This window comes from Epinephelus fuscoguttatus, linkage group LG12 (genome assembly GCF_011397635.1).
Source record: "Epinephelus fuscoguttatus linkage group LG12, E.fuscoguttatus.final_Chr_v1".
NCBI lineage: Eukaryota > Metazoa > Chordata > Actinopteri > Perciformes > Serranidae > Epinephelus > Epinephelus fuscoguttatus.
The window spans coordinates 11,934,421-11,961,403 of record NC_064763.1 but is presented as its reverse complement, the minus strand read 5'-3'; the positions used below and the strand labels follow the sequence as shown (position 1 = coordinate 11,961,403).

Genomic DNA, 26,983 nt, shown 5'->3' with positions numbered 1-26,983 from the left:
ATGATCTGAGGCGTCAAGGAGAACTGGAGTCTGAAACTGAGACCACAGGAAATGGAAGCAACGACTCCTGTGGACAATAAAATCCTTATTGTTGAACTGATTTCCAAAAAAACCCAAAGTGCTCTGACCACCAGTGGAGCTGGTTTTGTTTCATTCTGAGTAGGGCTGACACCTTCTGGTCGGTCGGTTTGTCGATACACTCTTATCCAATGTCATTGGTCATCGTTACTTTTGAAAGGCCGTGTGTCCACCAAAGTTTCTTTTTCTACTTTGAAAAGGCCAGGAACTCTTTTGAAAACGCCTGGCTGGAAGTGCAGTGGTTGATCAGATACGGAATACCTGCCAAGGTAAAAGCCTTAGCGCAATGTAGAGCCCTGCTCTGGATGAGGAACATAGGCAGAGAGGACGGACGTGCGGGTTTGTGTGTCTTCATTTCGACGGTTGGTCTTTTCAGTATTTGTACCGCCCCTCCTTCACTGTGATTAGACAGCAGGTAACAAGTGACTAGGCTTCAGCGGTATCTGTTTTTCATTCCTTCCTGACATATCACTGGGGTGAACAATATAAAGCTGAGCTGCTGGTGATAAAAGTCACAGTAGCATGTACTGACATTGTCTGGCCAACAATGTGTTGCGAATACGCAGACAGACTTAGAAAAGTCTTGATGGGTTTAAATACTTATGCCCCAAAGAATAATGACAAGATAGGAAATAAGCACCCCTCTTGCTCAAGAACTTAGTAAAACTTGGTGTGACTGCTTTTGTAGTTAGAAGAATTCATCTCATGAAAATTTATATACAGTGATACTCCAAAACACGGGCAGAGGCATCCTAATTTACACTACTCCTGTAACGTTATCCCCACCACTTGCAATCTTTCTCAGCTCAGCTGCCTGTTCCCCAGTAGACACTGACCTCTGGTGGTGTGAGCTGTGAACTACATCAGTTCAATCAGAGTTTGTAAGCTGGCTTTTGGCTTGCATCACATGTAGTTGTCCGGCAGATCAAAGTATCAGCGGCTAAATTGTCCAGTGGGAAATATGACAAATAAATTAATTAATTAATTAATACTAATACTAATTAAATACATCAAATAGCCTAACACTGTGTGACCTATAAGATTAGTTGCCAAGCGACTTAAATATAAACATATAAAGACCAGATTTTCTTTGGAGCATACGCCTCATCCACGTCGGTCACAGTCTTCCCAGGCCACATTGCCTACATGAGCAGCACGTGTGCAAGGCAGAACCTCTTGGGGTTTTTTTTCCCAGCGCCAGTGTTAACAAGTCAGAGCAGCCACACTGCTGCCGTGAGCAGCGCTGTTCAGGTGCAGTGTGGCTGCTGCTCAGCTGTGGAACATCTTGAGAATAGGAATCTCGCCTATTTTCCATGGGTGACGTGCGCTGTTTTCAGCAAAAACAGAGTTTGAAAATGGTCTTTGATCATACTGACATTATACCACCTTTCACTACAGTTTTGATGTCTTCATGTGACACAACTAACTCAACGCTTCCTGTTTACGTTTCAAAATAAAAGCGCTCTAACAGCGTTTCTGTGGACGGAATCCCTTCATTTGTAAACACGAGGCTTTCTATTGTGAAATATTTGCAGGACTGTGTTGCTGACGATGCAATTGCTTGCACAGCGCCAAAAAATTGTAGAGTACTAGCTTTTAATAGTGGAAATACAGTAGTTACAGCAGCAACGCTGTCTGTGTAAACACTATGCTTGCAAGCCGCAGACGTTCAGTGAGAACGCTGTCAGGCATTGCTCAACACACTGCAAGTCTCCTCGTAGATCAGACCAGAAATATGCTTCACTCCTCCACTGCAAGCCCAACGGTGAATAGCAGACTTGGTAATTTACAGTGATGCTTGGCTCATCAAGTCCTTTTCCTCCTCTTCCACTAAACCTGTGATTCGTCACTCTGTTCAACAGGCCACTTCTTCATTTAGCTTGTTTTCAGGTTATTTAATTCAAAGTGTTTTGTTGCTGTATAAATGTGGGCTGTTTATATGAATATTTAAAACATACAGTGTGTTTGACAGTTGTTCTCTGTGGCAGGAATTCTGGAATATTAACAGCTATATTGGCCGTCAAAGTCTAGTGTAAACTCTGGTGTCAATACAACATCTCTGCAGCAGTTTAATAGAAGAGATGCATTTTTATTTTTGACGGTAGTTAAAATCAGACCTTTGGGATTTCTAAAAAGCCTGGTATATGGGAATACCTTGATACCACCCAAGCCTAAAGTACCAGTGACAAACGACGCAGGGTTTTAATTAAAGCTGAACATTTTTCAACTCCCAGCAACCAGAAAAAATGTCAAACTCAGTTCAGCACCCATTCATTCATTCATTATCCATAACCACTTCTCCTGTAAGGGCCGCAGGGGGCTGGAGCCTATCCCAGCTGACACTGGGTGAGAGGCAGGGTATACCCTGGACAGGTCACCAGACTATCACAGGGCTGACACATAGAGACAGACAACCATTCACACTCACATTCACACCTACGGACAATTTAGAGTCACCAATTAACCTGCATGTCTTTGGACTGTGGGAGGAAGCTGGAGCACCTGGAGGAAACCCACGCTGACACAGGGAGAACATGCAAACTCTGCACAGAAGGGCCCCGGCGAACCCATAACTCTCTTAACCACTGCACCGCCATGCCGCCCAGGCTCAGTGCCCACTGCAAAGGATTTAAAATATACACTAGCCTCATGAAAGAAACACTGTGGTGGACACCGACACCACCAGGTAGCAGCCGATTTACTTAATCTGTTCCCTCTCCTTGAAGAGTTGGTAGAATTTCAGTCGACCAAGATTTTCCGGCCCTGATTTGGAGCGACATCCATGTTTAAAACACAACCCAAACTGAAGGTGATCCCTGCAGGGACAGAGAACTGATCTATTTATGGGAAAAATCAGGTATTTTGCAAACGTGGCCACCGTCTGATTCAAATGTTACCAAGCTGAGGTCATTTACCGAAGACTGGAGAGTTCACCCCACCCTGACAGGAAGCTACAGTGCAGTCTTTTCTAGCACGAAACACCTACAGTACACACCGGCTCTGCAGAAACAGGAACTGTCTCCAATTACATGAAGCTTTTTTTTTTTTTTTTTTCTTTTTTTTTGCAGGTCAACTTGCTGAAATACTAGTGAGAAGAAATACTGAAACAAACCAGCAGGTGAGAAAACAAGTAGTGACGTGAAATATGTTTACAAATCCCAAGTTCTACGGTCTGTAGAAGTTCCAGATAATTTTCTTTGTCAGATCTCCCACATCAAGGTGCAGTCAGCGCCAGTGTGTGCAAAGTCACTGTGTCACCACACGAGGAGCGACTCATAGGACAAAACTAAATCAGTAATACCTGTCTGTGTATATATGAGTCTATACAGTATTAATGCTGTTTATTTATGGACAATTTATTTATGTGTTGATTTAGATTTGTCCTAAAGAGCCCTCCGTACATCCACCTGCTCGCTGGGTACAGTGACAGACTGGGCTGCGTGTGATTGGTTAATCTTCATTTGCGTCCCCGCTGTAGTGACTGCTTCTGTGTAGCAGTTAATCTGTTCCACTGTAAATAATAATCCACTGTGCGTCACTCTTCCTCCTCCTCCTCCTCTTCTTCCTCCTCTTCCTCATCGTCCTCCTCTTCCTCCTCCTCATCCTCTTTGATCTCCAGGTATTCCATCACCTCCTCTCCATCCTCTTCGTGAGGATCTGATTTCTGCCTCCCCACCTCACCCTCTTCCTCTGACTCGTCCTCCACTTCCTCCAGCAGCTCCTCGTCCTCCTCATCCTCCTCTAAGACATCCCTCTCCTCCTCATATGAGGAGATGGGCGAGTAGTGTGGGAGGTCATACACCGGTGGGCTGCTGGGGGCATCTGAGCTGCTAGGGGGAGGCGAAGAGGCGGGCGCTGCGACGGGGATAGTGATGGGTACCGGTATGGAGAAAGCAGGAAGCGGCTCAGAGGTACACGTGCCGGCGCTGCTACTGATCTCCTGGACCTTCCTGGCGGTCGGGATCTGACTAGTGTTGGCGTTAGGAGCAGCAGAGGGGATGATGGCCATGCCCAGCCCCGAGGTCAGGGCTCTGGGCTCGGGGGTGTACTCCCTGATCTCCCCTGGCTCCAGCGGTTCAGGCCCGCAGGGGTCGTGTTCGCTGCAGCACAGTTTGCCGTCCAGCTTGGAGATGAAGAGCAGGCCGTCGCGGTGCTGGCTGCAGTAGGAGCTAGGGCACATCTCGCAGAAGGACGCCGCATCCTTTCCACAGATGTCGCACTGGTGCCACGGGCATTCCCAACGACCTGCGATAAATATAAAGACAAGAAGGCCAAAGAATGTGTAACATCAACTGTGACTGAAGATCTGACTTTGAAAGCTGATTTAACGGGATAGTTAGTGGGGCTGCATGAGGTGCTTATCTGTAGTTAGTGCCGTGCAACAAGAACATCTAAAGCCCTTTTTCCACCGAGCAGTTCAGTTCAGTTTGGTACACTTATTTTCTGTGTCCACTGTAAAAGTTGTGGATGGTACCAACAGAACCGTTCCTTACCGTCCCCATGTTCGGCCCCCCCTCTGTTGGGGTACCTAGCACACAGACTTGGTACTAAAAGGTGGAGCTGTGAACACTGCAGTCTGATCGGTCAGTAGAGGATGGTCACTCTGCTCAGGGCTGAGTTGTGTCTGGTTTGGGGGCTCGTGTAACCACTGTTCATACAGTGGCATATTAAGCAGGTTATTCTGTTAAAGGCAGAGCCGCTGACCTGCAGGTCTCTTGGTGAGGTTGAGGCAGTCGGCGTGGTAAACTTTGGGACAGCCGGGTCTCTTACAGGAAACCATCTGTCCTCCATCTCCGCAGCTGAAACACTCGTCCTCTCGTTCTTTGGTCACCACCACCTTGTTCTTCCTCTTGCCGTGGCCCCTCCTCCTCAGTTTACGACCTTTGTCTTCAGACGGAGGGTTGTTCTGGTTTGGAGACGAGAGGAGGTTTTAATGCTGTGTTTATTTAGACGACTTCATGTTGTAGTCCTTCAATTACAGACTGAATTCAGCTCTTCAAAATAACTTGTAGCTCAGACAGCAGTGGACTGGAACTAAGTACATTTATTCAAGTACTGCACTAAACTTCAATGTACTTCACTTTACTATTTTCAGTGCGGTATTAAAGGCTCTTCTTCCCCTCTCTGACCTCAGATGTTGAATCAGATGAATCAGACAGAGTTGTATTTTGTTAGTGGCCCTCACCTTTGGCCTGACGCCCAGGAAGCCACTGCAGTTTGGCGCTCCACACTTACAGACCGTCTTCCCGTTCCCCAAACACTCCAGGTTATAGTTGAAGGTGAGCTCTGTGCCTGGACACAAACACACAAATAAAGCTCAAATGTTTAAGCCTCATTTTAGCTTCAGTCAGTCAACTGTGTGATGCTCGATCAGATGCACTGTAGAGTTTGTTCTCATCACGTTACACTGAACTCACAAGAGGAGGGGACAGTTTCACAGCCAGTGTGGACAGGAGGACAAGTTACAGTGACTAATTATCAATCTACACATCATGTGAGTACTGTAAAGCTCGAGTGCAGGACTTTTACTAATCGTCTGTGACATTCAAGCCCTCGCGACACAAGGTCCCATAAGTTTCCCTGGTTGTGATAGGCTGAATCAGCTCTCTTGTGTTGTGTACAGTGTACAGATACAGTACTTAGTCACAGTGTGTAGCTGTGGTGTCGGGTTTCTGTGGCGATGTTTCTATGCAGACCCACCGGAAGTGATGCGTTTTATGTCAACCCGTCAGAGCTAACAGGGGGAGAGATTAATTTATTCATGTTACATCAGATTTGTTTTTGTTGTATTTTTCTGTTTGGCACTGATTTTCTTTTCTCAATGTTTCATCTGTATGTGCACGTTTTCTTCTTTTTCTCAAAGTAAAAAAGAAAGTAAGAGGGGAGAGACCAGTAACGACGCAGCTGCAGATGGTGGAGGCTGTGGCAGAAAATCCTAAGAAACGTCCAAGAAAAGTTTCTGAAGTGGAGGCTCCAGATAAAAATAAACTCAGTGTTCATATGGGAGAATAAAGTTAAAAAAACACACAAGACAATGCTCCTGGGAGAGGGAGAGATTCAGAAAGCTCTCCTGCACACATACATCATCAACAGGCCTCGACAGTGTTTATGTAATTTCTCTAAAAGCCAGAGGGGGGAGACAAACGTTTGGCACTCCATCTTTTAGGCTGCTCTCAGACCTAGAGTTGTCTCCTTTGGTCTGAATCAGGGACTAATTTTGTCACTAAGTTGTATAATTGCCCAGAGTTGGTTCATGTTCTCACGGCAGCATTTACAAGTGGACCAGATCAAAGGCCTTGTGCGAGAAAGCTGCTCTTGATTGGTCAGAATTTCCATGTGGGAAAAATCCAGGAAGTAAAGCAAACATTGAAGAAGAGTACACTTGCAAGATAAATTTGACACTTTCTAATGTCACAATGGAGGGACAACTACGCAGGTTGATTTTAGCACTGCTCATCGTGGACTATATTGCTGTCATTGTTCATTTTAGTCAAACCATACAGTTTGAAAATGAGGCGCGGCTCCAACTAGAAAACAATGTTTTGATGCATTGGATGTGCTGAATGTGCATATTATTATTATTTGAATATTTATACATTTATCAAAAAATAAAAGCATCAAATATCTCCAAATAAAAATCATTAAACTGGTCATTTTTGATTGTTGACCAAACGCTGAATTTAAAGGTTGACTTCAAGGACAGAGCCTGGATTCTTAAACCAGCTGATCACAGAGGTTATTATTAATGCTCAGCTCTGATCTTGAAGCAGCATACCTGCAGTGATGTCAACAAGGGCGAACAGTCCCACCCGGGTGTCTCCGCTCACCGTCCACTTCTGCGTCTCACAGTTGGGTTGACAGCAGTGGTTCATGAAGCGAGCCTCATTCCCCTTTGGCCCGGCATCGATGATTCGATCCTAACCCACAAACACAAAACACACACACACACACACACACAATATTTCTACATGATGTCCACAGCATACACAGAACGTCGATGTCTCTGCGAAGATCTGCCGAAAGTAGGTCCGAGGCTTTGGGCTTGTCTGGAGTTAGGCATGCAGAAGATCCTGAGAAGCCTCGATATGTGTGTGTGTTAGAATGGACAGTCAGGACGTTGAAGACACAGTAAATAAATATTATTTGTTAATTTTTATTTTTTGCTAAGTTGTCTTGTTTTGTAGGATAATGTGCAGTGTTCATACGCCCGATGCAAAGTGCCACACATTTCAGCAACAGACACCATTTGGTTATTGAAAAATGTGATTAACAATTTAAAATGGCTCATAATGTACAATACATTTTTTTTAACAATATTAACCCTGACAAAATTAATTTAGACCTTTTTGTCAAGTGTTTTCTTACTTTCAGATGAGGTGACTAACCACATTTACCTCTGTTTGAACATCAGGGAAATTAGTCGTTAGGAACAGCCCTGGTTTTTAGTGTCAGTACATACCGTAGTGTGAACCGAGGACACAGTTCCTGTTTAAACACACACACACACACACACACACACACACACACACACACACACAGTCTGGCTCCAGAGTTGTACCTTGTCCAGCGTCAGCATATAGAAGTTACAGATGTCGTTCTCCTGGGCATGTCTGATCCTGGACCTGCACTCCTCCTCATCAATCACCTCCCCGACGTACTCGCTCACAAACTGACCCTGAGATAATACAACACAGCAAACATCCATTATTTAGCCCGACCCAGTCTCACTGATATCAGCTCTACAGTGGTACAGTAGTGCCAGTATCATTATTAATGACAGTATCCAGTTACCTTCTTGATGTCATGGACACAGCGGAGCCCCCAGCCTCGAGACAGCGTCCTAAAGATCTCCACCTGGCTGTACTGACGCTTGGTGAATGCCTGATTGAGGCAGCGTTCGCCCGCCGGACAAACCTGCAAACATTTTAGCGTCTTTGAGATCATTGTTTTGGTTTTACCGTCCACAGCTTCAACTGGTTTTGGTTCAGTTTCAGCGCTTTCATCAGGCTGTTTCAAGCTCCAAAATTCACTCATGTTCTGTCTGTCCTGTCTTTGTAGCTCCGTGTGTGGAACAGTTAAGGAAGTTTATAATGTTTGACCTGCCTGTCTGTGAACTGAATGTGTGAAAGTTTTAGAATGCTGCAAAGTGTCAGCGGTGTGAACTGGCCGGTCTGAGCTTGACTCAAGATGGCTGATGGTGTCACCTGACACTCAGCTGGTCAAATCACTGGTGGCTGGTTTTAAAGTACGTCACCTGTTTCAACAGCCACTCAGCTTGTAGTGAAGTCCGCTGGTCAAGTCAAAATGACCGCAGACGGCATGTTGGCTTGCTGCAGCAGTTGCTCCGTCCCCCCTGAACCCTCTGTTTCTGTCCTCACAGTGTGCCGGTGTCAGACGGTGGGTCCAAGGTTCCTACACATTTGGAATTTCAAAATTCCATACTTTTCCATACCCTAATTTCCAGACTTCTCTGCGTTTTCCCCCCCAGAGAATATGCGACATCTGAGTAAATATATCAGTGTATCATATTTCATATCATATTTAATTATTCTTAATAGGCGATTGTAGCCAAGTACCATAATGGCATGCAAATAAAAACTCAGGTAAGTTCAATGTCTGGGCTGAGGCAAAAAGGTTGGGACTCTGGGTGCAAGCAATGCAGTAACGAGACGTCGGTGTTTTTTCCTTTCATGTGGTTTAGAATCGCCTTCTCCCCCTTGTTGGCGATGTCAAACGATTTCACACAAAGCTTGCATCTAGCTCTGTGTGTGAATTGGGAATCCTTGGCCAACCAGTATTTATATAGGGTATTGTCAAGCCATCCATCCAAAAACTTGCATCTACCCATTGTGAACCACGTGAAACTCGTCTTTTTGTCGAAGGTGCAGTGTTGGAGTGAAACTTGATACCTGGGGGGCTGGAGGAGGGTCATGGGGCAGCGGACTGGACATACCACTTGTCAATCAGGTAAAAGGGTTTTCTGAGACGTTTGCTCTCACACAAACTGTGCTTGGCCCGGCATAAAACACGATCTGGATTGATTAAATTATTTTTGGAAATACCTAATTTTCTGTTTTAGAAAACAGTATTTTAGAACAGTGGTAATAGTCTGGAAACATAAATATTTTTTCATACTTTATTTTTCATTTTCCATACTTTTTAATACCTGGAAATTGATCAAATTTATTTCCATACTTTTCCATACTTTCCATACTTGCGTAGGAACCCTGTGGGTCGCTGCTCCTGCTGGCTGTATGTGCCTAGGCCCCGCCCACACACACATTCTCATTAACTGATAAATTGGCGCTGGTTATTAATATTATTGTGGCGTATTGATTATGAATACAGTCCATCTGACGCTGGTTTTGTTTCATCACTGTAGCCAGTATCTCACTATCACTATCCTCATTCAGATTTTAAGAAGCTACAAATTATATTCAGCCACAAAATAAGTCTAAAAAGCTGCAAATACGGAGTACAGAGAGTTGTTGACTAGAGATGATACACGTCTCATCTAGTTGACTTGGTGTGAACCGGCAGGTTTTTAGAGCGTTGTAGAATGGCATGTTGCAGGTAGTCCCATGTTTCAACTTGTCTTGATTTTGGTCTGAACTGGGGTGTTAACTTCTCCGTGCAGTTCTTACATTTTTGAGCTGTGGGGAACTTGACACCAAAGCTTCATTTGCTCTTGATTTCTGAACGTCATTTAACGTGGAGCAATTAACATGAGTGTGGCGGAGGTGTTTCTGTACCTGTGGGTGACATTCGTACAGCAGCATGCGGTTGATGCACTCTGAGTCCATGCCACACGGGCTCTCATCTGTCGCCTTACAGTTGCAGCGTGGGATCTCTGATAGGTCGGCCGTAAATATCTGAACCTTTCCTATTGGTCGATTCACCTGAATCAATCAGAAAAAAAACATGAACACTATTACAACAATTAATATTACATGGATGAGAGTATGCACACCGAGTAACAATATCAATGTGGGCCTCAAAGGACAATGTACTGTCCAGGATGACACCCAGACTCTGAACCTGAGGGGACGGACAGACTTTGGAGTTGTCAGTGGTCAGAGATAAACTGTGCACATTAGCTAAGGAAAATTTAATACCTACAAGGAGAACCTCAGTCTTATCACTGTGAAGGTTGAGGAAGTTGTACAAGAACCAAGATTTAGTATCCAATAAGCAGTCAGACAGGGAAGTGGGTGAAAAAGTGGAAGTAGGCTTGGTGGATAGATAGAGTTGGGTGTCATCGGCGTAGAAGTGGAGTTAACGATAATAAAAGATTAAGTCACCACTGATTCACTTTTTAAGACACCTGGAGGATCAATGAAGCATTTTCAGAGTTCAGAAAGACAAAGTAAGACAACAAGTCTTCTCCTGAACCTTGATATGTTTGTAGGGCGGAGGCTTCCTGTCGTTCTTCCTGTCCTCCTGAAGCTGCCGAAGCTCCTTTTCCGCCTGCAGCTCACGAAATCGAACAGCCGCCTCCTCCAAAGCTGAGGAGGAAGATCAACAGTCAAAGACTCGGTCATCGTTGCAGGTACAAACTGAAGACACAACCAACATCTGCCTCAACACTCAGGATACCTTTCTTGTAGGTGGCATCGACACCTTTCCCCATCTTCTCTTTGCTGTTGGCGTCCACGTCCATATAAGGGAAGACCCTGGCCTGGTAGGTCCACAGGTAGTCGTTGGAGCCGAAGAAGTGGACGGGAAACTCCCCGACGTCGTGCCTCATACGCTGGATGTTCTCTGGGATTGTTTTGGGATGGCTGACCTCTGCTGGCCACCACCTTTACGGAGTAAGAGAGGACGAAACACAAAAGGCACAGGCAAATAAAATATCCTAAAAAAATATCTTACTGTAACATAAGTATAATTTAGTTTAAAAGAGAAAACTGACCTGTAACGGCCAACCTTCACCCAGAGGATGTCCTTGTAGCGAGGTTTCTTCCCAGCCTTGCAGTCGTTGCAGTACCAGCTGCCTTTAGGCATTTCCATGTTCAGACACTCCCGGTGGAACGCGGCAGGACAAGACTCACAGCACAGCAGACTGCCACCTGCAGGAAGGAAGGAGGAACTGCACTGTTTTCACTGTTGTAAGGTGCGCAATGTGAACGTTTGCTAGCAACTGTTTGGCCAGAGCTACACTGAAGTTACACGTAGGTTTTTGGTCCTCTGTCCTGAGTTTATTTGCTCTCTTACTGAGAGTTAGATGAAAGGATTAATACCACTCTCGTGACGGTACTATAGGAAGCAACAGCCAGCAGATGGTTAGCTTAACTTAGCACAAAGACTGGAAACTGCAGGAAACAGCCTGGCTCTGTTCGCAGTAACAAAATCTGCCTACAAGCACCTCTAATTTATTGACATATGTGTAAGTATGAATAAAACCTTAAGTGTAGAAATGCAAAATCAATTCAAATAAAAAAATCAATCAGTTTTACAGGAGGTTATGTGCAGGCAACTAGATCCTGCTACTGCTAAGCTAAGTTAGCAGTGGCTTTAAATGTCCTGGACAGACATGAGACTGCTATAAATCCTTTCATGTAACTCCTAGCAAAAAAGTGAATAAGCGTAGTTCCCCAAATGTCTGACTTTTCCTTTAAACTACTGGCTTCAGGCTGAAAGTTTCAGCTGTCAAAGTCAAAGTCGTACCTTCAGTGCAGACGAAACACCAGCTGACGTTGACGTGTTCGTGGTTCTTGACGCCGCGGCGGGGGGTGAAGTGGTTAGGGCAGATGATGCTGTTGTTGGACAGGATGACGCTGCCTGCTGCCATGCACAGGTCTGTAGCGTGATAGGCTACCGGGCAGCGCACACAGCGAACCAGGCGACCTATGGAAAAACAAATGGGCAGTCAGTGTGTGATATAATAACACAGGTAATTATGGTGAAATGATCTGAGTGTCCCCTGGTTGACCTTTAGAGATGGACGAGCTGTTGGGGTTGGTGATAAAGCAGGTGAGACAGACATGGATGGAGCAGCGGAAGCCTCGGTTCACAGGCGCGGTTGGGGCGTAGTTGGCGATACACTCCCCGTGGTAAAACTTCCCACACACAGGAATCATACAACGCCGCACGTCCTCACTGCGCTTCTTACAGATGAAGCACGTGTGGATGCCTGAGGAAAAAATAATAATTTTCACCTTTTGAACCTTTAGAGGAGCAAGTTAACATCTATCAGATATACTTTTGAAATTTATATTTATATCAAGGGAACTATTATAACACAAATACACCCAATAACCAACCTGCTGACCACTAAGCCTTGTAAATCATACAAACAATAAACTGGAGTCTTGTTATTTGTAAAGTTTATGTTAATGTACTACAATTACAATTGGAGGAGCTCAGCAGGGTTTTTGTTGATGCTTAGAGACGCTGCTGGCTCTCTCTGATTGGCTGGTTTTTCCCAGGCTGTTTACTTAAACAGTATATTTATTTAATTCAGTTGGAGGCCTTTTTCAGAGAATACTTATAGACACAGATGTACCTGATTTGCACTCCGGACAGACAAACTTCCCTTTAGGGGCCTCGGCCAGAGAGATGCAGGGCAGGTGGAAGGCTCCACAGCACTGACCCTCACACAGCAGCAGCTCCCCCGTCTTCTCACACACCTGGACAGAAAACACACCATACTTTAAAGACCAAATACGATAAGAGTGATTCAAAGTCTGGGTTGGGAGAGAGTTACTGCCTCAAGCGAAGGAGTTCACGGTCTTGTTCACGATCGAGGGTAGTATGGTTATGCGGGTGCTGCACCGCACCATCGTAGTTAAAAGGTAGCTCAGTCGAAGGTGAAGCTTTCGATTTCCTGGTCCAACCACGTCCCAGCCCTCACCTATGGTCATGAGCTTTGGGTAGAGACTGAAAGAACGAGATTGTGGATACAAGCAGCCAAAATTAGTTTCCTGCATGGGGTGGCTGGGCTCAGCCTTAGAGATAGGGGGAGGGGCTTGGACATCTGGAGGGAGCTCGGAATAGAGCTGCTGCTCCTTTGAATTGAAAGGGATCAGTTGAGGTGGTTCGGGCATTTGATCAGGATCCACCTGGGTGCCTCCTTTTAGAAATGTTCCAGGCACGTCCCACTGGTAGGAGGCCCCGGGGCAGACCCAGAACACACTGGAGGGATTACATATCTCATCTGGCCTGGGAACTCTTCAAGATCCCCCAGCAGAAGCTGGAAAGCGTTGCTGGTGAGAGGGACGTCTGGGGTGCTTTGCTTGGCCTGCTGCCCCTGCAACCTGGCCCCGGATAAGCGGATGAAAATGGATGGATGATTCAAAGTAGCTGTGAATATAGTCAAGTGTTTTAGATGTCTACTTTCTGTGTAGTCTGATGGTTTTAGGGTGGGACTGTTGTTGGGGATCCACAGACTGATACAAAATACGTACTTAGGGCCACTGTCATCTCACAAACCTTACCTGTGGGGCAAATGTGTCACTTATGTTGAGAAAATGGGAGAATATATTTTGGTGTGTTTAGTAACAAACTGTATTTTCCTCTTGCAGGCCGGTTGGAACTTAAACAGTAATGTCCCATAATCTGTAGAGAGTGGTCTGGTACGTTCAGACATGTAGCTACAATGGCAGGAAGCAGCAGGAAGTCAGTTATTTTAAATGGACGCCTGCAGAGATGTAGAGGTTTCACTTGGTGCAATTATCCCTGCAGTGTGACATGTTGTCATAACAAGAAACTTGTGTACTTTCTAATGAGACAAGTTATCCAGTCGGTGCTTGAGGAGAAGACATAGCTGACAGTGGAGGCAAGAAATGGCAACATGACTGTTCTTTAGTTTATCTTTTTGCAAATATTAAAAAATAATGTTAAAAAAAAAAAGATTTGTGGGAAATGGAATGATCTGTGAGCAGGTGGAGATCAGATAGCACAGGCCAAAACTGCACAGAGAAGTCACAGCCTCCGTCACTGACAATCACTGATCTAATCTGACATCTAATTCTCACACAATAATTACCCATAATTACCCCAGACATAAAACATAAACTAGAATTACAGCCTTGTGGTTATGTGCCTTCACACACCTGTCAAATTGCAATTTCCATTCATGTCTATGAAAACATGGATGCTTCACACACAGAAGATCTATACAATCTGCACAGTTTCAAGATTAGAGTCACCAATTCAGTATCTGACCAAATGTCTCCCCTTCTGTTCCTGAGATATGACATTAAAACATGATGATGTAACAGTCAAGCTGACCTTTGACCTTTTGGATAGAAAATGTCATCACTTCATTATTTTATCCTGTTAGACATCTGTGTGACGTTTTGTCATAATCAGCAAATTAATTATAGTGAGGTCACATTCACCTTGACATTTGACCACCAAATTCTAATCAATTAATTTAGTCCAACTGAACATTCGTGCCCAAGTTGAAGAAATTCCTTGAAGGTGTTCTTGAGATACTACATTCACAATTTTACTAAAAGAAGGAAATCACCTGTTGATTTATATATATAGATCCCAGGGGACATTTTTTGTATTTGGGAGCTGTTCAAATGTGTCATTTGTGGTAGATTTTATTAATATTGTAACAGAATCTGAATCTCACTCTGAGTTACTGTTGTTGTTTACAAACTAAAGAAATGAGAGATCATTTTAGTTTTTACTGAATATTTGAAACAAACTGTAAAACTAGATCACAATTCTTTGTTCTTTAATTAATAATACATTTTTTTTACTAATATCATTAGCACAAAAATACCCTGAGATATCATGATGTTATTTTAGAGCCATATCGCCCGCTCCTAACACCAAGAAACTTCTGTGGTAGATTAAGAAAAGTTCTGAGACAGAAAAACCTGACGTGCAGTCATGTCAAAAATATGTGCTTATAACATGAAAACTATCTAACAGATATTTTAATGTTCCCTTGTCACCTGAGCACCTGGTTATCCAGTGAGGTAGTGACAACACACACCCAACGCTCACCTGACATATATTCTCCTTCATGGAGGCAGGACCTCCTCGGTCCCCAATGATCTTCCTCGAGGGTAAAAGTGGATCATCGCATAGCAACAAGTCGTCCTTCATGGAGGAGAAGCTGTGATCCAAGCCGGACAGGTCACCCTTCAGAGACAACGGAAGAATTCATAAATCAGAGCCTGAAAGTTATTCAGGAAGCTTCCTACAGTTACAGAAGTTACGGTTTAACAACACTCACAACCACAAAGTACAAATTATCTTTGATGTGTGCAGATAAGTGATGATGTATCTCAGCTTTTTTATGTGTAAGCTTTGTGTGTGAAGCAAATACAATTTGTGACTTAACTCTGATGCCAAAATTAATACATACTAAATCTCAATAACTCGATCATGAGCTTGAGCAGTAAATGTAGAGCCGCAACGATTAATTTCTTAGTTTTCAAATATTACATTTACTGAAAACTAAATTGACAATCATTAATTGGTTTGAGTCGTTTTTGGGGGAAAAAAAAGGTCAAATTTATCTGATTCCAGCTTTTTAAATGTGAATATGTTCTGATTTATTTGCTCCTCTGTGACAGTAAACTGGATATATTTGGGTTGTGGACAAAACAGGACATTTGAGGACGTCTTCTTGTGCTTTGGGAAACACTGATTGACATTTTTCACCATCTTCTGACATTTTATGGACCAAACAACTCAAGAAAACATTCAACAGATCAATTAGGTGCTGTAAGTTTCACCTAAAATGCCAATCCAAGGCACACCCAGAGTGAAAGCCAGTTCATGTACATGCATGGTCTTTTTCCCCAACAGTCAAAATTACTGTAAGTGCTCCTGTCACTGAGTTACACAAGTTTCAACACACTGAAATAAACGTCTTTTTTAATCCTCGCTTGAATATTTTCTTGAGAAAAGAAGCTGCAGATGACTAGAATTGTGAGGTATTAGCTGGAAAACACAATGGGGCCGTATCGTGAAATTCAAATTCAAAGTAAATAAAAAATAGTTTTTCTAAGGTTTAGTCCAGATACTTAAAAAAAAGAAAAAAAAAGAGGGTAAAACAATGTTTTGAATGTGTTATTATGAGTGAAAAACTAATCAACACAGACAGAAATGTCTATTTAGGAGCTCAGTGTAAATAAAAACACTTCTAGAAAACCTTCATTAATAAGAAACATAGGAGCCATTTGATTATCATTTGTGTACATTTATAACAGTCTGTGGTGATGATAAGAATTAAAAACTGCTGTGGATCTTCAGAACGTTACTGACTACAAAACCCATAATCCTCAAGTGGGGCTGGCCAATCACTGACTCTTTAAATATCTCTGAACTACAGGAAATATGTTCCTTCAGCTCAGCTCTGGTTGGCTATCGAGGCCATAGCAACAGCACTGGGAGCTCCTATTGACTCACGTGAGGTGTCAATGGAAGAAGATGAGAAAAAATATGAATGTTTGAAACTATGCATTTGTTTGTGGATATATGTGGATGTAATAATTTCTTTAGATTAAAGGAGCTATATGTAAGAAATCTACAGCAAATAGTCGTAAAATCCTCCTAATATGTCACAGAGACTAAGGAATAATGTTCATATAACATACTGACCTCACCGACAACAATAGTACAGCCAGAATATTTGCATTTAAATTTTTTTTTTACGGTACGCAAATCACGTTTATGTTTTGAATTTGTGTTTTGGCCTGTTGCGCCACCCACCGCCGTCTACCAGTCACACAGTCAGTAGAGTCTCAGCATCAGTTACAGTTACGACTGCGCTACAATGGCTGACAGTACGACTAAACCCAAATGACCTTGTTATGATTCCCAAAAACGCCAAGACAAAACTCGAGGCAAAGTGAGGGTCTATATAGGAGATGCTTTTGAACGGTGGAGACGGTTGAAAGAGGAGAAGAATTTGAAATCGGATGTTGGAGTGGCTACTCTTCTCCTCGACAGGTAAGATTTAGCCAAAGTTGGCTAACTAGCATCATAGCTAGACGGGGATGGACATTTCGAATACTTTCAACTGTTATTCATTTTCGATCATACATTGTAGCCCATGTGCAGGTGGGTCAACAAACATTAGCAGCACGGCAAGCAGCATTAGCAGTGTCCCGGTACATATCATTAGCAGCCGGCTCCTCCTCAGCTGTATCCCGGCAGCAGCGTTAGCAGCAGAGAAGCTGGACTTGCTCCAACAGTCCGCTGAAAAACCGAAGATCAAGGACGCGGCGACGCGGCCCTGCCAAGGCAGCCGCCCGTGGGCAAACAAATCAGTCTCCAACGTGCCGCTGTCTAGCAACCTCGAATCTGTAGGGGAGGGGGGGCGGACACAACTCGCATTTTGATTTTGAGTGCAGTAACTGTTTTGGCCACATTCTTACATACGGCGCCTTTAAATATTTCGCTGGATTTAGATCATCTGGACTAATGTCAGAGTGTTGCTGCAGCATCATAGGTTCAATTCCGACCCATGTCCCTTTGCTGCATGTCATCCCCTCTCTGTCCCCCTTTCACACTAACATTGCCCTACCAAACAAAGGCTAAAAAAAGCACCCCCGAAAAATTTAAAAAAAGGTCAGCATTAATGGCACCACGAGGAGCACTGCTTTCTAACGATGTGTTGTTTGAGTACACCACTAAAACAACAACAAATGCAGCAGTTGTTTTACACATCTTAATCATCAAATATCACCTCAGGAGGGCTGTTGGATTTTTAATCTTCTCTCCCACCTTTCAACTACTCCTCCTGTTAACTCATTCACCTTCAAAGATGGAGAAAGTATATGATTTCTGTGTTGGGAAATCCACTGCAACGATATGAACATATACGTCTTAAATTTGGCTCCTCTTCAGGGAATTTTATACAAATGAACGAATAACTAATTCAACATTCAGCTTGTTTTTCAATAACTACAAACTCAGTGGTGGAGAAACGATCTGTGAGCAGGATTTAAATTTGATACATTACTGCAAAAGTGATTCGATGTGAGCTGTTGTTTCCCTGCTGGGAAGTTGCTTCCTTTTGCCCGTAAAAAAAAAGATTGAATCTTTATTAAATCATCTCTTTTAATTGTCATTAACATATCTTTCCTCCCACAGAACGTGCTCTTTCTCTGTTTGAACACTGTCTCCTGGCGCCTGCTGACAGACTAGGACACCTCTGGAGCTCTCCTAAATATCGGCCCAGATAAGATTCATTTCCTAAATTAAGTTGATGATGCAGGAAAACCACCGCTTCACCCAGCGCACTCTTGGCAAGATGCTAGAAATAGTCCAGACTGTTAGAAAAGATTTCCACAGACTTACATCTACGCAATGTTTCACTTTACTGTGAAACTTCATCAGCTCTGATGAGGGTGTAAATTAAGCTGATAAATTTTTTTAATTCAAGACTTAAAATAGGAGCGAATATGCATCACTGATAAATATGAATCCTGAAATCAAATTTAGCAACTTAAGAGAAGAGCGAGTGGAAAAGCACAGTGTGCAAAGTGACAGTAAATCATTCACTTTAATGCAACAAAGTTCCTTCAGTGTGCAGAATAAACAGAGGAACAAAAGTAAGACAACTGACCTCTGAATCTGCTGTGTCCTTTTTGTCTTCTGCTTGAGGAGCATTTATGCCTTCTGACGCCGTCTCCACTGGGGCAGGTTCGGGTGGGTTTGGCGCTGGAGTGGAAGGTGCAGGAGAGGTGGGAGGGGGATCTTTGGGCGCACAGGTGGAAGCTTCTGTGGGTGTCGGTGCGGAGCTGGCTGCTGTGAGCTGCTTACTCTTTGATTTAAAAGATGGCGGTCCAGAATCTGGGTGTAACAAAGATGTGTTAGTTACAAGACAGATGTGTTAGTTACCATATTTAAGCAGTGTTCATCACAATTATTCATTTAAGTCACAACACTGTAATACAATTTCAGAGTTAAACAATTTATTCTGATTAAGAATCTGGATTATTTTAAATCCTATTTGCCTTATGAGTAACATTTAACTCTTTAAAGGGGTATTTTGTGTCTTTTATATAATGTAACAATAAAGGAAGTTCATATTAAATGTGGCCAACGTTTTAAATAACGATGTTCAAGTGTGTAAAAGTAATCCTTTAGGCAGAAACCTCAGACTGTTCACAACACTGTTTCCATCAGTTTTTCTACTCTGGCTACAGTATGATGTCATGGTGTGCTGGATTTAGTATTTACATTATGTAGCCTACACTGCTACATGTAGCTACATGCTAACATAAGGGAAATATGTCATCTTGATTGCTGACGTACATTTCTTCCCAATTTTGTTCGGAACATGTCCAGTTATGTTAGGAACCTTTTATTGGTCAGTTTTTAAAGATAAAAGTGCCACTGTTCTCTGTTACAGTCATTCCTCTGCTGGAAGTACAGTGCTACATGTAGCTACGGGCTAACGTCAGGGAAACATGTAATCTTGGTTGCTGAAGTTGTCAGTTTTTCAGATCATATTCCTGCTGGAACATGTTTAGAAGCTTTCATTGGGGATTTGTCATGGTAGAAAGGTCCACTATTCTCCATTACAGTCATTCCTTGGAAAGTACACTGCTACATGTAGCTACATGCTAACGTCTGGGAAACATGTAAACCTGTTTCTGATGTTGTCAGTTTCTCCCTGATTTCATATCATATTCCTGTTGGAACACATTTGGTTATTAAGATTTTGGTTTAGAAGCTTTTATTGGGGATTTTCCTTGGAAGATTTTCCATTCCAGGCATCCCCCTGCTGAAAGTACACTGCTACATGTAGCTATATGCTAATGTCTGAGAAACACATAATCTGGGTTTCTGATGTTGTAAATTCTACCCAATTTCTGCTAAACATGTCTTCTAGTTGTGTTTAGAAGCTTGTCTTGGTGAGTTTTTACAGATAGAAGTGCCACTGTTCTCTGTTACAGCCATTCCCTGGCTGCAAATGCACTGTTTACATGCATGTAGCTACATGCTAACGTCAGGAAACATGTCATCTTGGTTGGTGATGCTGTAAATGTTTCCCTGATCTGATTTCAGATCATATTCCTGCTCGAACAAGTTTGATTGTTAACGTTTTGGTTTAGGAGCTTTTATTGGGGATTGTTTTTTGGTAGAAAGTGCCACTGTTCTCTGTTATAGCTTTAGCTCAGCTTAAGGTACACTGCTACATGTAGCTACACGCTAATGTCAGGGAAACATGTAATCTTGGTTGCTGAAGTTGTCAATTTCACTCCAGTTTAAGATTATATTCCTGCTGGAACATGTCTAGTTGGGTTTAAAAGCTTTTAGTAGTGACTTTTTCATGGTAGAAAGTTCCACTATTCTCCTTACAGTCATTCTTTGGCTGAAAGTACAGTGCTACATGTAGCTACATGCTTACATCAGGGAAACATGTCAACTTGGTCGCCCATGTTGTTAATTTCTTCCTGATTTTGGTTGGAACATGTGTGGTTGTGTTTAGAAACTTTTACTGGTGATCTTTCACAGTAAAAAGTGCTGAATTCTCCACTCTTTAATTTTCTGAAGTTAGCCAGACAAACTCCTAGGGAAATCATTTTCACACAAAATGTACACAAATAAAAAAGCAACGTATACTATAATGAATTGCACCACAGTAGGAAAACACAATGCTGTGAGGTGATTCACTGACCTGACTGAGCCACATGATTTGAATTATTCTTCAGTGTTTTGACCTGTGAAAAGAGAAACATGAACAAAACCTCTTCCTGTCAAACTGAAGCATTAAAACTTTGTACTGAAACATCCTAATCCATTCATACGTGATACTGCGTTTGTGTTATCTTCCCTGATCCTGAATACTGTGTCTGTCCAACATGCTGCTCTCTGTCTCCATGTTGCTGCAGACTGAACTGAATTATTTTGTTTTGTGGTTAATTTTTGACTGAATTAATCTAATTACCATTTTGGAGGCTGCAGTTGGTGCTGATGTTGCATTGAACTGTATTAAAACAACATTTAGATATTGAAAATATTTATAAATGTAATAATATAAAAAACATACCATGATAACCCAGTGCAACATACACAGACTTTACAAAAACACAACACTTTTGAGTTTACTGTAGAGCTGGACAACTGCTCTGCACTGGACTGTAAAGTGGTACCTGAGAGAATAAATACACACACGTGACACACACTTAGACAGATGTACCACAGATGAACACATGTACAAACAACAGATACATTTACCTTCTTTTTGGGGCCTGTTGAGGCCTCGGCCTCCAGACAGTACTCCAGGATCTTCTGCGTTGGTTTCCTCTTCCGCTTCTTCTCCAGCACAGGAGCACTTCCTGTGAATCACATATGATAGATAAAAACACTCATTGTTGTATATTCACCCAGTAGTTCCCTGACTTTGGCTTGTGATCCTTCACAAAACATAACACAAAGCAAAATAGCTAGCAGTGTTTTAGGGGGAAATGTTTAAACGTCTTCTTCTTCAGAGTGAATCCCCTGAACTGCTCTGATGGTTTTGTTTAAATGACCGTTTGAGACCTAAAAATGTCAAATTACCCAAGATTTAAAAAAACAGCAAAGATTCAGGTCTGAAAAATGATCTGTGGAGCAGAAATTAAAGTCTCTTTCCTTCTTTCCTCTCCTGTTAATCATCTCATGACCGACGACAAATTCATCTGTCAGCAACTGTAAAATGCTGCAAACGTACTGAGGTGTCACTATATCATTACTACTACTGCTACTACAACTACAATTACTATTTCTTCCAGCACACAATATTTTTAACTGTGAACTTCCATCTTTGTGACAACAGTTTGGAGTTTTTTTTCCTGTTTCAACATGTTAATCGCTCGTGCACAAACTCAGGTCCACACAGAAATGATTTTCCCAGTTTGGTGTGGAAGAATTTAATCTCAACCTAATCCAGCACCTTTATGATGCACTGGAAGACTGACTGCAAGTCCTTGTTCAGGTGTCCACATTCTTCACACATTCAGACTTTATTCTCTCTGAGAAAACTTCACATTCTCTGTGTTAAGCTGCAAACAAACACAATAATGTCCTCACCATTGTCTTTGACGAGGCCTTCTGACAGTGAGGGGTCAGCTTCAGGAGGAGGGGTTAGTGTGTCGATGGAAAGCACCGGTGCATCTTGGGTAGTTGTGTTTTCAGTGCTGGGAATTTGTATTTCAGAGGGTGTTGTTGCGGTGATCTCCTCAGGAGGTGGGGTCTGTATTTCAGGAAGCAAATTCAAGGACGGGTGGTCGTGTGCGCTGTTGTCCGATCCCGGGGGTTCAGACGTGGACGTTATGGGCTGAGCAGCCTGAGAAAACAAAATGATTTCAGTGATGCAAGCTTTGTTAGTAGCTGCAAACAAGTGACGCTTAGTGCCAACAACATATAATTACTAAGTTACAAAAGATCTTACTTTGTGTGATTTTTACCTTTCCAATCAACTGGAGAGGCTTTTTGGTTTTCTTCCTGGTGGAGAAAATCTGATCATATTCTTCAGTCCATTCAATCAGCCTCTTGCTTGGTTTCCTAATTCGTTTATGTGCTGAAAGAAAGCAAGTAAGAAAAGACACTTGCTTTTTTTACTTCCTGATGTTTACAGTGGAGTAATAGAGAAATTAAAGAGTTGTGTCGCCTTTAAGGTTCCATTGGCGGTAATAACAGCGCCAAAACAGTATCTGTATAAACGGGACAGCCAGCAGGACGAGATCATGGGCGGCACTGTGTCACATTTTGACGATGTGTTATGCATGCACCCGCCACCTGGGAGATTTGAAAAGTAGCTGGTAGAAGTTAGCAGCTAACTCACAGACGAAGAACAGCGGCCAAAAATGTCTGCAAATTGGGAAAACAATGGAGTCCGGGACAGCCGTACCCTCTGAGCAGAGAATAAGATCAGCTACTGCATAAAAGAGATGGTAATATGCTGACACATATGTTATATGTCACACTAGAAGCCTATGCAGTTATGTTACATGTCATGCTTGTCGCACCGCTTTTGAGTCTGCGATATCATCATGCTGTTTAAAATAACGCACAGTAGGTACTGTATCGATTCAACGCAGGAGTATAAGTCCCGCAGTAGTGGCGGCACTATAATGCAATCTCTGTAAAAAGGGCTTTTGAGTCAGATCTACCCCTCGCTCCTCCACAGCTCCTTTCTCTTTGCGACTGTTAAAAAGCCAAACTTTAGGCTTAAAAACAGGAGCCCAGAAACCCCTAGGTGACTTTATAGTGGCTACTTCCATTTCTTAATACAGTGTATGACTCAATCAAGCTTTTAGGAGAGGCAATTCCAAACTTTTGAATGTCTGTGTAAATTTGTTAAATTTTTGGCAAACTGGCACCATTTAAGTAGTTAAAGTAAAAAATTTGCCATGTACCTGTGGACGTACAGACAACTAGGGTTTGGTACCATTCACATCTGAACTGGTACCAGTGCTGGTACCTGCAATTCGACTCTGAGAAAAACTACTTTTCTTCTGAAAATCAGGGGGCAAAACTATAATAACTACAACTTCTCTTTCAGAGAAATGGAATACTCCCAGGATTTGGGTCACACTGTGCTTCAGTGAGGCATCAGTGGCTTAGTGGATAGAGAAGGCACCCCATGTACAAAGTCCCTGTCCTTGCTGCAGCGGCCCGGGTTTGATTCCAGCCTGCAGTCCCCTGCTGCGTGTCGTCCCCTCTCTCTCACTCCCTTTCATGCTAAACTGTCCTATCCATTAAAGGCAAAAATACTGCCCACTGGGATAAACTAGACTGTCCTTACCTTTTGGAGCCTTGTCGCCCTCTCCAGCCTTGTACATAAAGTTTGTGTTAGTCTCAGTGCAGCCTCCAACAAGGCCATTCGGCTTTTCCAGACACAGCGTAGTGTCACACCCCCTCTGCTCCAAAGGCACCATGTTCTGTAGATTCGCATTTATTCTGCTCCACCTGTCTTCCTCCTCCCCCGCCACTCCTTCACTATCTCCAGGCTGCTTCTTCCAGCCACTGGTCTGTATGCCCAACAGGGACTGGACTCTTGATGAGCAATCCACTCCTGATGAAGAGTCTACTGCTGGCAAGGACTCCAGTCCTGGGAAACCAGGTCCAGACCTGGCAGGACGACAAGGCACTTTACGGTTGGCTTTCTTTCTAACGCCAGTGGAACTGCCCCTTCTGTTGTAGGGCCTCTTGGACGCCTGACCTGTGCTCTCCTCATTGTGTTTGATTTCAGTTTTGTCTAGACTTGAATTTGAATTTTTAACATGTTCAATTTGTTGAGCTTGGCCTGTGAGTGTAACCTCTCCAGGCATCACTAAAGGTTCCTCCTTAACATGTGCACTTGGGGGCCCAATTTCCAGTTCTAAGGGGGTCCCGTCTCGTTCTCTAGTGTCATGCAAGTCCTTGAGCATCATGAGAAAAGTGCTGAACTTGTAGTTTGCATCTGGTTTGAAAGAGATGGGTTTACCATCGCTCTCATTTGTCAGGGACTGGAAGGACACCTCTTCCACGTTTTTAAAGGCATTCATAAAAGCAAATGGTGAGGGAGGCGAGGAAGAGAAGTGTATATCAGAGGAATGATCTTCCCTCTTGGCCTTTACCTTAGAAGTAAGGGGTATGAAGTCCATTGGTGGAGTTGAGGATATTGAGAGGTCTTCATCTTCGCTTTTGACATCAACTTCGAAGTCAACCGTATCAGAAAACGTCAAAGAGGGGGTGCTACAGCTAGAAAACGTGTCCTGATCATACCCGCCATTGTCATTATGATGAGATTTAAGAGATTTAATTTTATTGCTAAAGTCCAGTTTGGACTTGCGCGCAGTGTTGCACACAAGATCCTCAGCTTTTCTGTAAGGATTTAAGAGTTCCTTCTGCTCAGCCTCCTTTCTGGCTTTTTCACGCTTCTTCTGTTCTGCCTCCTGCATGGCCCTCAGGGCTCTGGTCATCAGCCGACTGCTAGCTGGGAGGTGGGCAGGCTGCTCATGGAGAAGGACTTTCTTGACTTCTTCTTGAACCTGCTTTGACTTGTGGATGACTTTCTTGGATTTTGCAGAAGACAGGCCTTCAGGCACATGAGCTTTCTTACATACTGAATCCCCATGTCGGTGCAAAAGCAGAGGAGTTGCATTAAAATCTGTACTAGTGGCAGATGTTTTGTTTTGCTCTGAGCTGCCTAACTCTTCAGAGGACATGCTTGTTCCATTGGATGCAGACACCTTCTCTCCTTCTGGCTGTTCTGATTGGTTAGAGGATGAGTAAGTCTCATTGCCAGGGCTCACATTTAAAACCTGTTCTGCTTCTTGGCTACGTAACTCATCAGACACACTGGCCACACTGGAGGCAACGACAGTTTTAGCTTTTCCTGATTCTGATGAGAGACGCAGAACACCAGTCCCACCACTTGCTTTCAACTTCTTAACTGAGACCTTTATTGATTCTGAACTGACTACCTGCTCTAAGGAGACACTTGCTTTGCCGTCCACCCAATCTGATTGTTTAGTGGACACTTTAGTCACATCAGTATCTGGTGTTTTTTCATTCTTTGTACATCCAGGATGGTCACCAGGGCTAACAGTTACACTGGAATTTAGGAACTTTTTACCCTTCATGTCCTTGCGTATTAATTTGACAAATGGCAGCCTACACTTCGAGACCAGACTTGTTTGCTTTTCTGGCCTTACTAATGGGTCAGTAGTGTCAATATTTAAAGGGGACCCTGGACTCTTTTTAGTTTCTTTTTCTTCTGCTTGGTCAGAAATCCTGTCAGTTACATGGATCTTTTTATTAGCCATCATGTCTGAATGTTCAGTTCGACCGACTCTCAATCTGGATTGGTTGGACTGGTCATTGACAGTGACTGGGCTAGGCGGCTGTGAGGCCTTTTCAACATCTGAGCTATCTAATTGGTCAGACAGCAAGCCAGTAGTAGTGTCAGTTGTATTACTGACAATCTGTCTACCCTTTGAATATCCACACTTGTCAGAGGGCACACCAGTCTCAACAGAGACGAGGGACTTCTGCTTGTCTGACAGTCCTGACTGTTCAGTGGGACTGCCAGCTGTACCAAAAGGCCTGTTAGCAACCAGGGGGTTTTTACACTTTGAATGTCCCAAATGTTCAGGTGACAGATTTGTTTCAGCAGGAGTCTTATGCTTGTCTGACAACACTGACTGGTCACTGAGCCCACCACTGGAAGAGGAGGCACTAGGAACCAGTGTCTTTTTAGTTACAACAGATGAGTTCTTCTTCTTACAGGGCACCTTACTAAAGAGAGTGCGGTCCGGCATCGGACTGGTTGTTTTGGGTCGTCTGTCTTTGCCTGATTTACTGAACCACAGACCACTCTGAATCTCTGGCTGCTTCTTCACCTCTTTGACAACTGTAACGGATGGCTGAGTTGGAGCTAGTTTAGACTGACGTTCAAGTGCTTTAGGACACAAAATCTTAGGGACTGAGTCGAGGTCAGAATATGGGCATTCTCCACTGTCTCTATCTGACTGGTCAGGGCTATTATGCAACGTCTTTTTAGAGTGTTTGCTACTCATGTCCTTTGACGATTTACTTGGTTTCTTCTTGCCAGATTTCCTTAAAGTGCTTGGCTTTGCTGGAGTTGTAAGTGGGGATGAAATGGATCCATTGGTCAAGTGCGATGACTCCGGAAGTGGAAGTGGTGAAGGGGAGGGAAGAAAGGTTGGCTGGGCCTTATTCTCGCTCTCCACTGTGGGACTGTCGTGGAAGGCATCGTCTATGGAGGAAGGAATGGAGGAATCTGTTTTGGGTTTTTCTTGGAGAAAAAATTCCGCTTCTGCCACGCTGGATTTCCAAGAGTCCTGATAACGCTTTGCAATCTGCAGGAAGACAAAGGGTAAACACTGCTCAATATCTGCTCACAAATCATGGCAGTTTACAGAAGAACTGGTTCAGGATAAGCAATGTAACTGAAAGTATTCCTGAACAGGTCTACAAACTTTTATATTGT

At 43.3% G+C, this 26,983-nt stretch overlaps 1 protein-coding gene across 6 annotated transcripts in view; it reads right to left on the bottom strand.

Moving 5' to 3' along the window:
* Window positions 1-456: 456 nt before the first annotated feature.
* The window catches only part of nsd1b (nuclear receptor binding SET domain protein 1b), a 52,002-nt gene continuing 25,475 nt past the window's right edge, over window positions 457-26,983 (bottom strand). For all 6 annotated transcript variants that reach the window (XM_049591852.1, XM_049591850.1, XM_049591854.1 and 3 more), the window contains 20 exons: window positions 23,792-26,852; window positions 22,452-22,564; window positions 22,075-22,330; window positions 21,241-21,341; window positions 20,681-20,723; window positions 18,620-18,846; window positions 15,043-15,180; window positions 12,584-12,707; window positions 12,011-12,211; window positions 11,746-11,925; window positions 10,991-11,147; window positions 10,675-10,880; window positions 10,471-10,583; window positions 9,831-9,977; window positions 7,870-7,992; window positions 7,637-7,753; window positions 6,854-6,995; window positions 5,264-5,370; window positions 4,783-4,984; window positions 457-4,323 (listed from right to left, as the gene is read on the bottom strand). In XM_049591852.1, coding sequence (XP_049447809.1) covers window positions 3,614-4,323; window positions 4,783-4,984; window positions 5,264-5,370; window positions 6,854-6,995; window positions 7,637-7,753; window positions 7,870-7,992; window positions 9,831-9,977; window positions 10,471-10,583; window positions 10,675-10,880; window positions 10,991-11,147; window positions 11,746-11,925; window positions 12,011-12,211; window positions 12,584-12,707; window positions 15,043-15,180; window positions 18,620-18,846; window positions 20,681-20,723; window positions 21,241-21,341; window positions 22,075-22,330; window positions 22,452-22,564; window positions 23,792-26,852 — 6,468 coding nt within the window. In that variant the 3' untranslated portion in view covers window positions 457-3,613. The remainder of the gene's footprint in view (window positions 4,324-4,782; window positions 4,985-5,263; window positions 5,371-6,853; window positions 6,996-7,636; window positions 7,754-7,869; window positions 7,993-9,830; window positions 9,978-10,470; window positions 10,584-10,674; window positions 10,881-10,990; window positions 11,148-11,745; window positions 11,926-12,010; window positions 12,212-12,583; window positions 12,708-15,042; window positions 15,181-18,619; window positions 18,847-20,680; window positions 20,724-21,240; window positions 21,342-22,074; window positions 22,331-22,451; window positions 22,565-23,791; window positions 26,853-26,983) is intronic.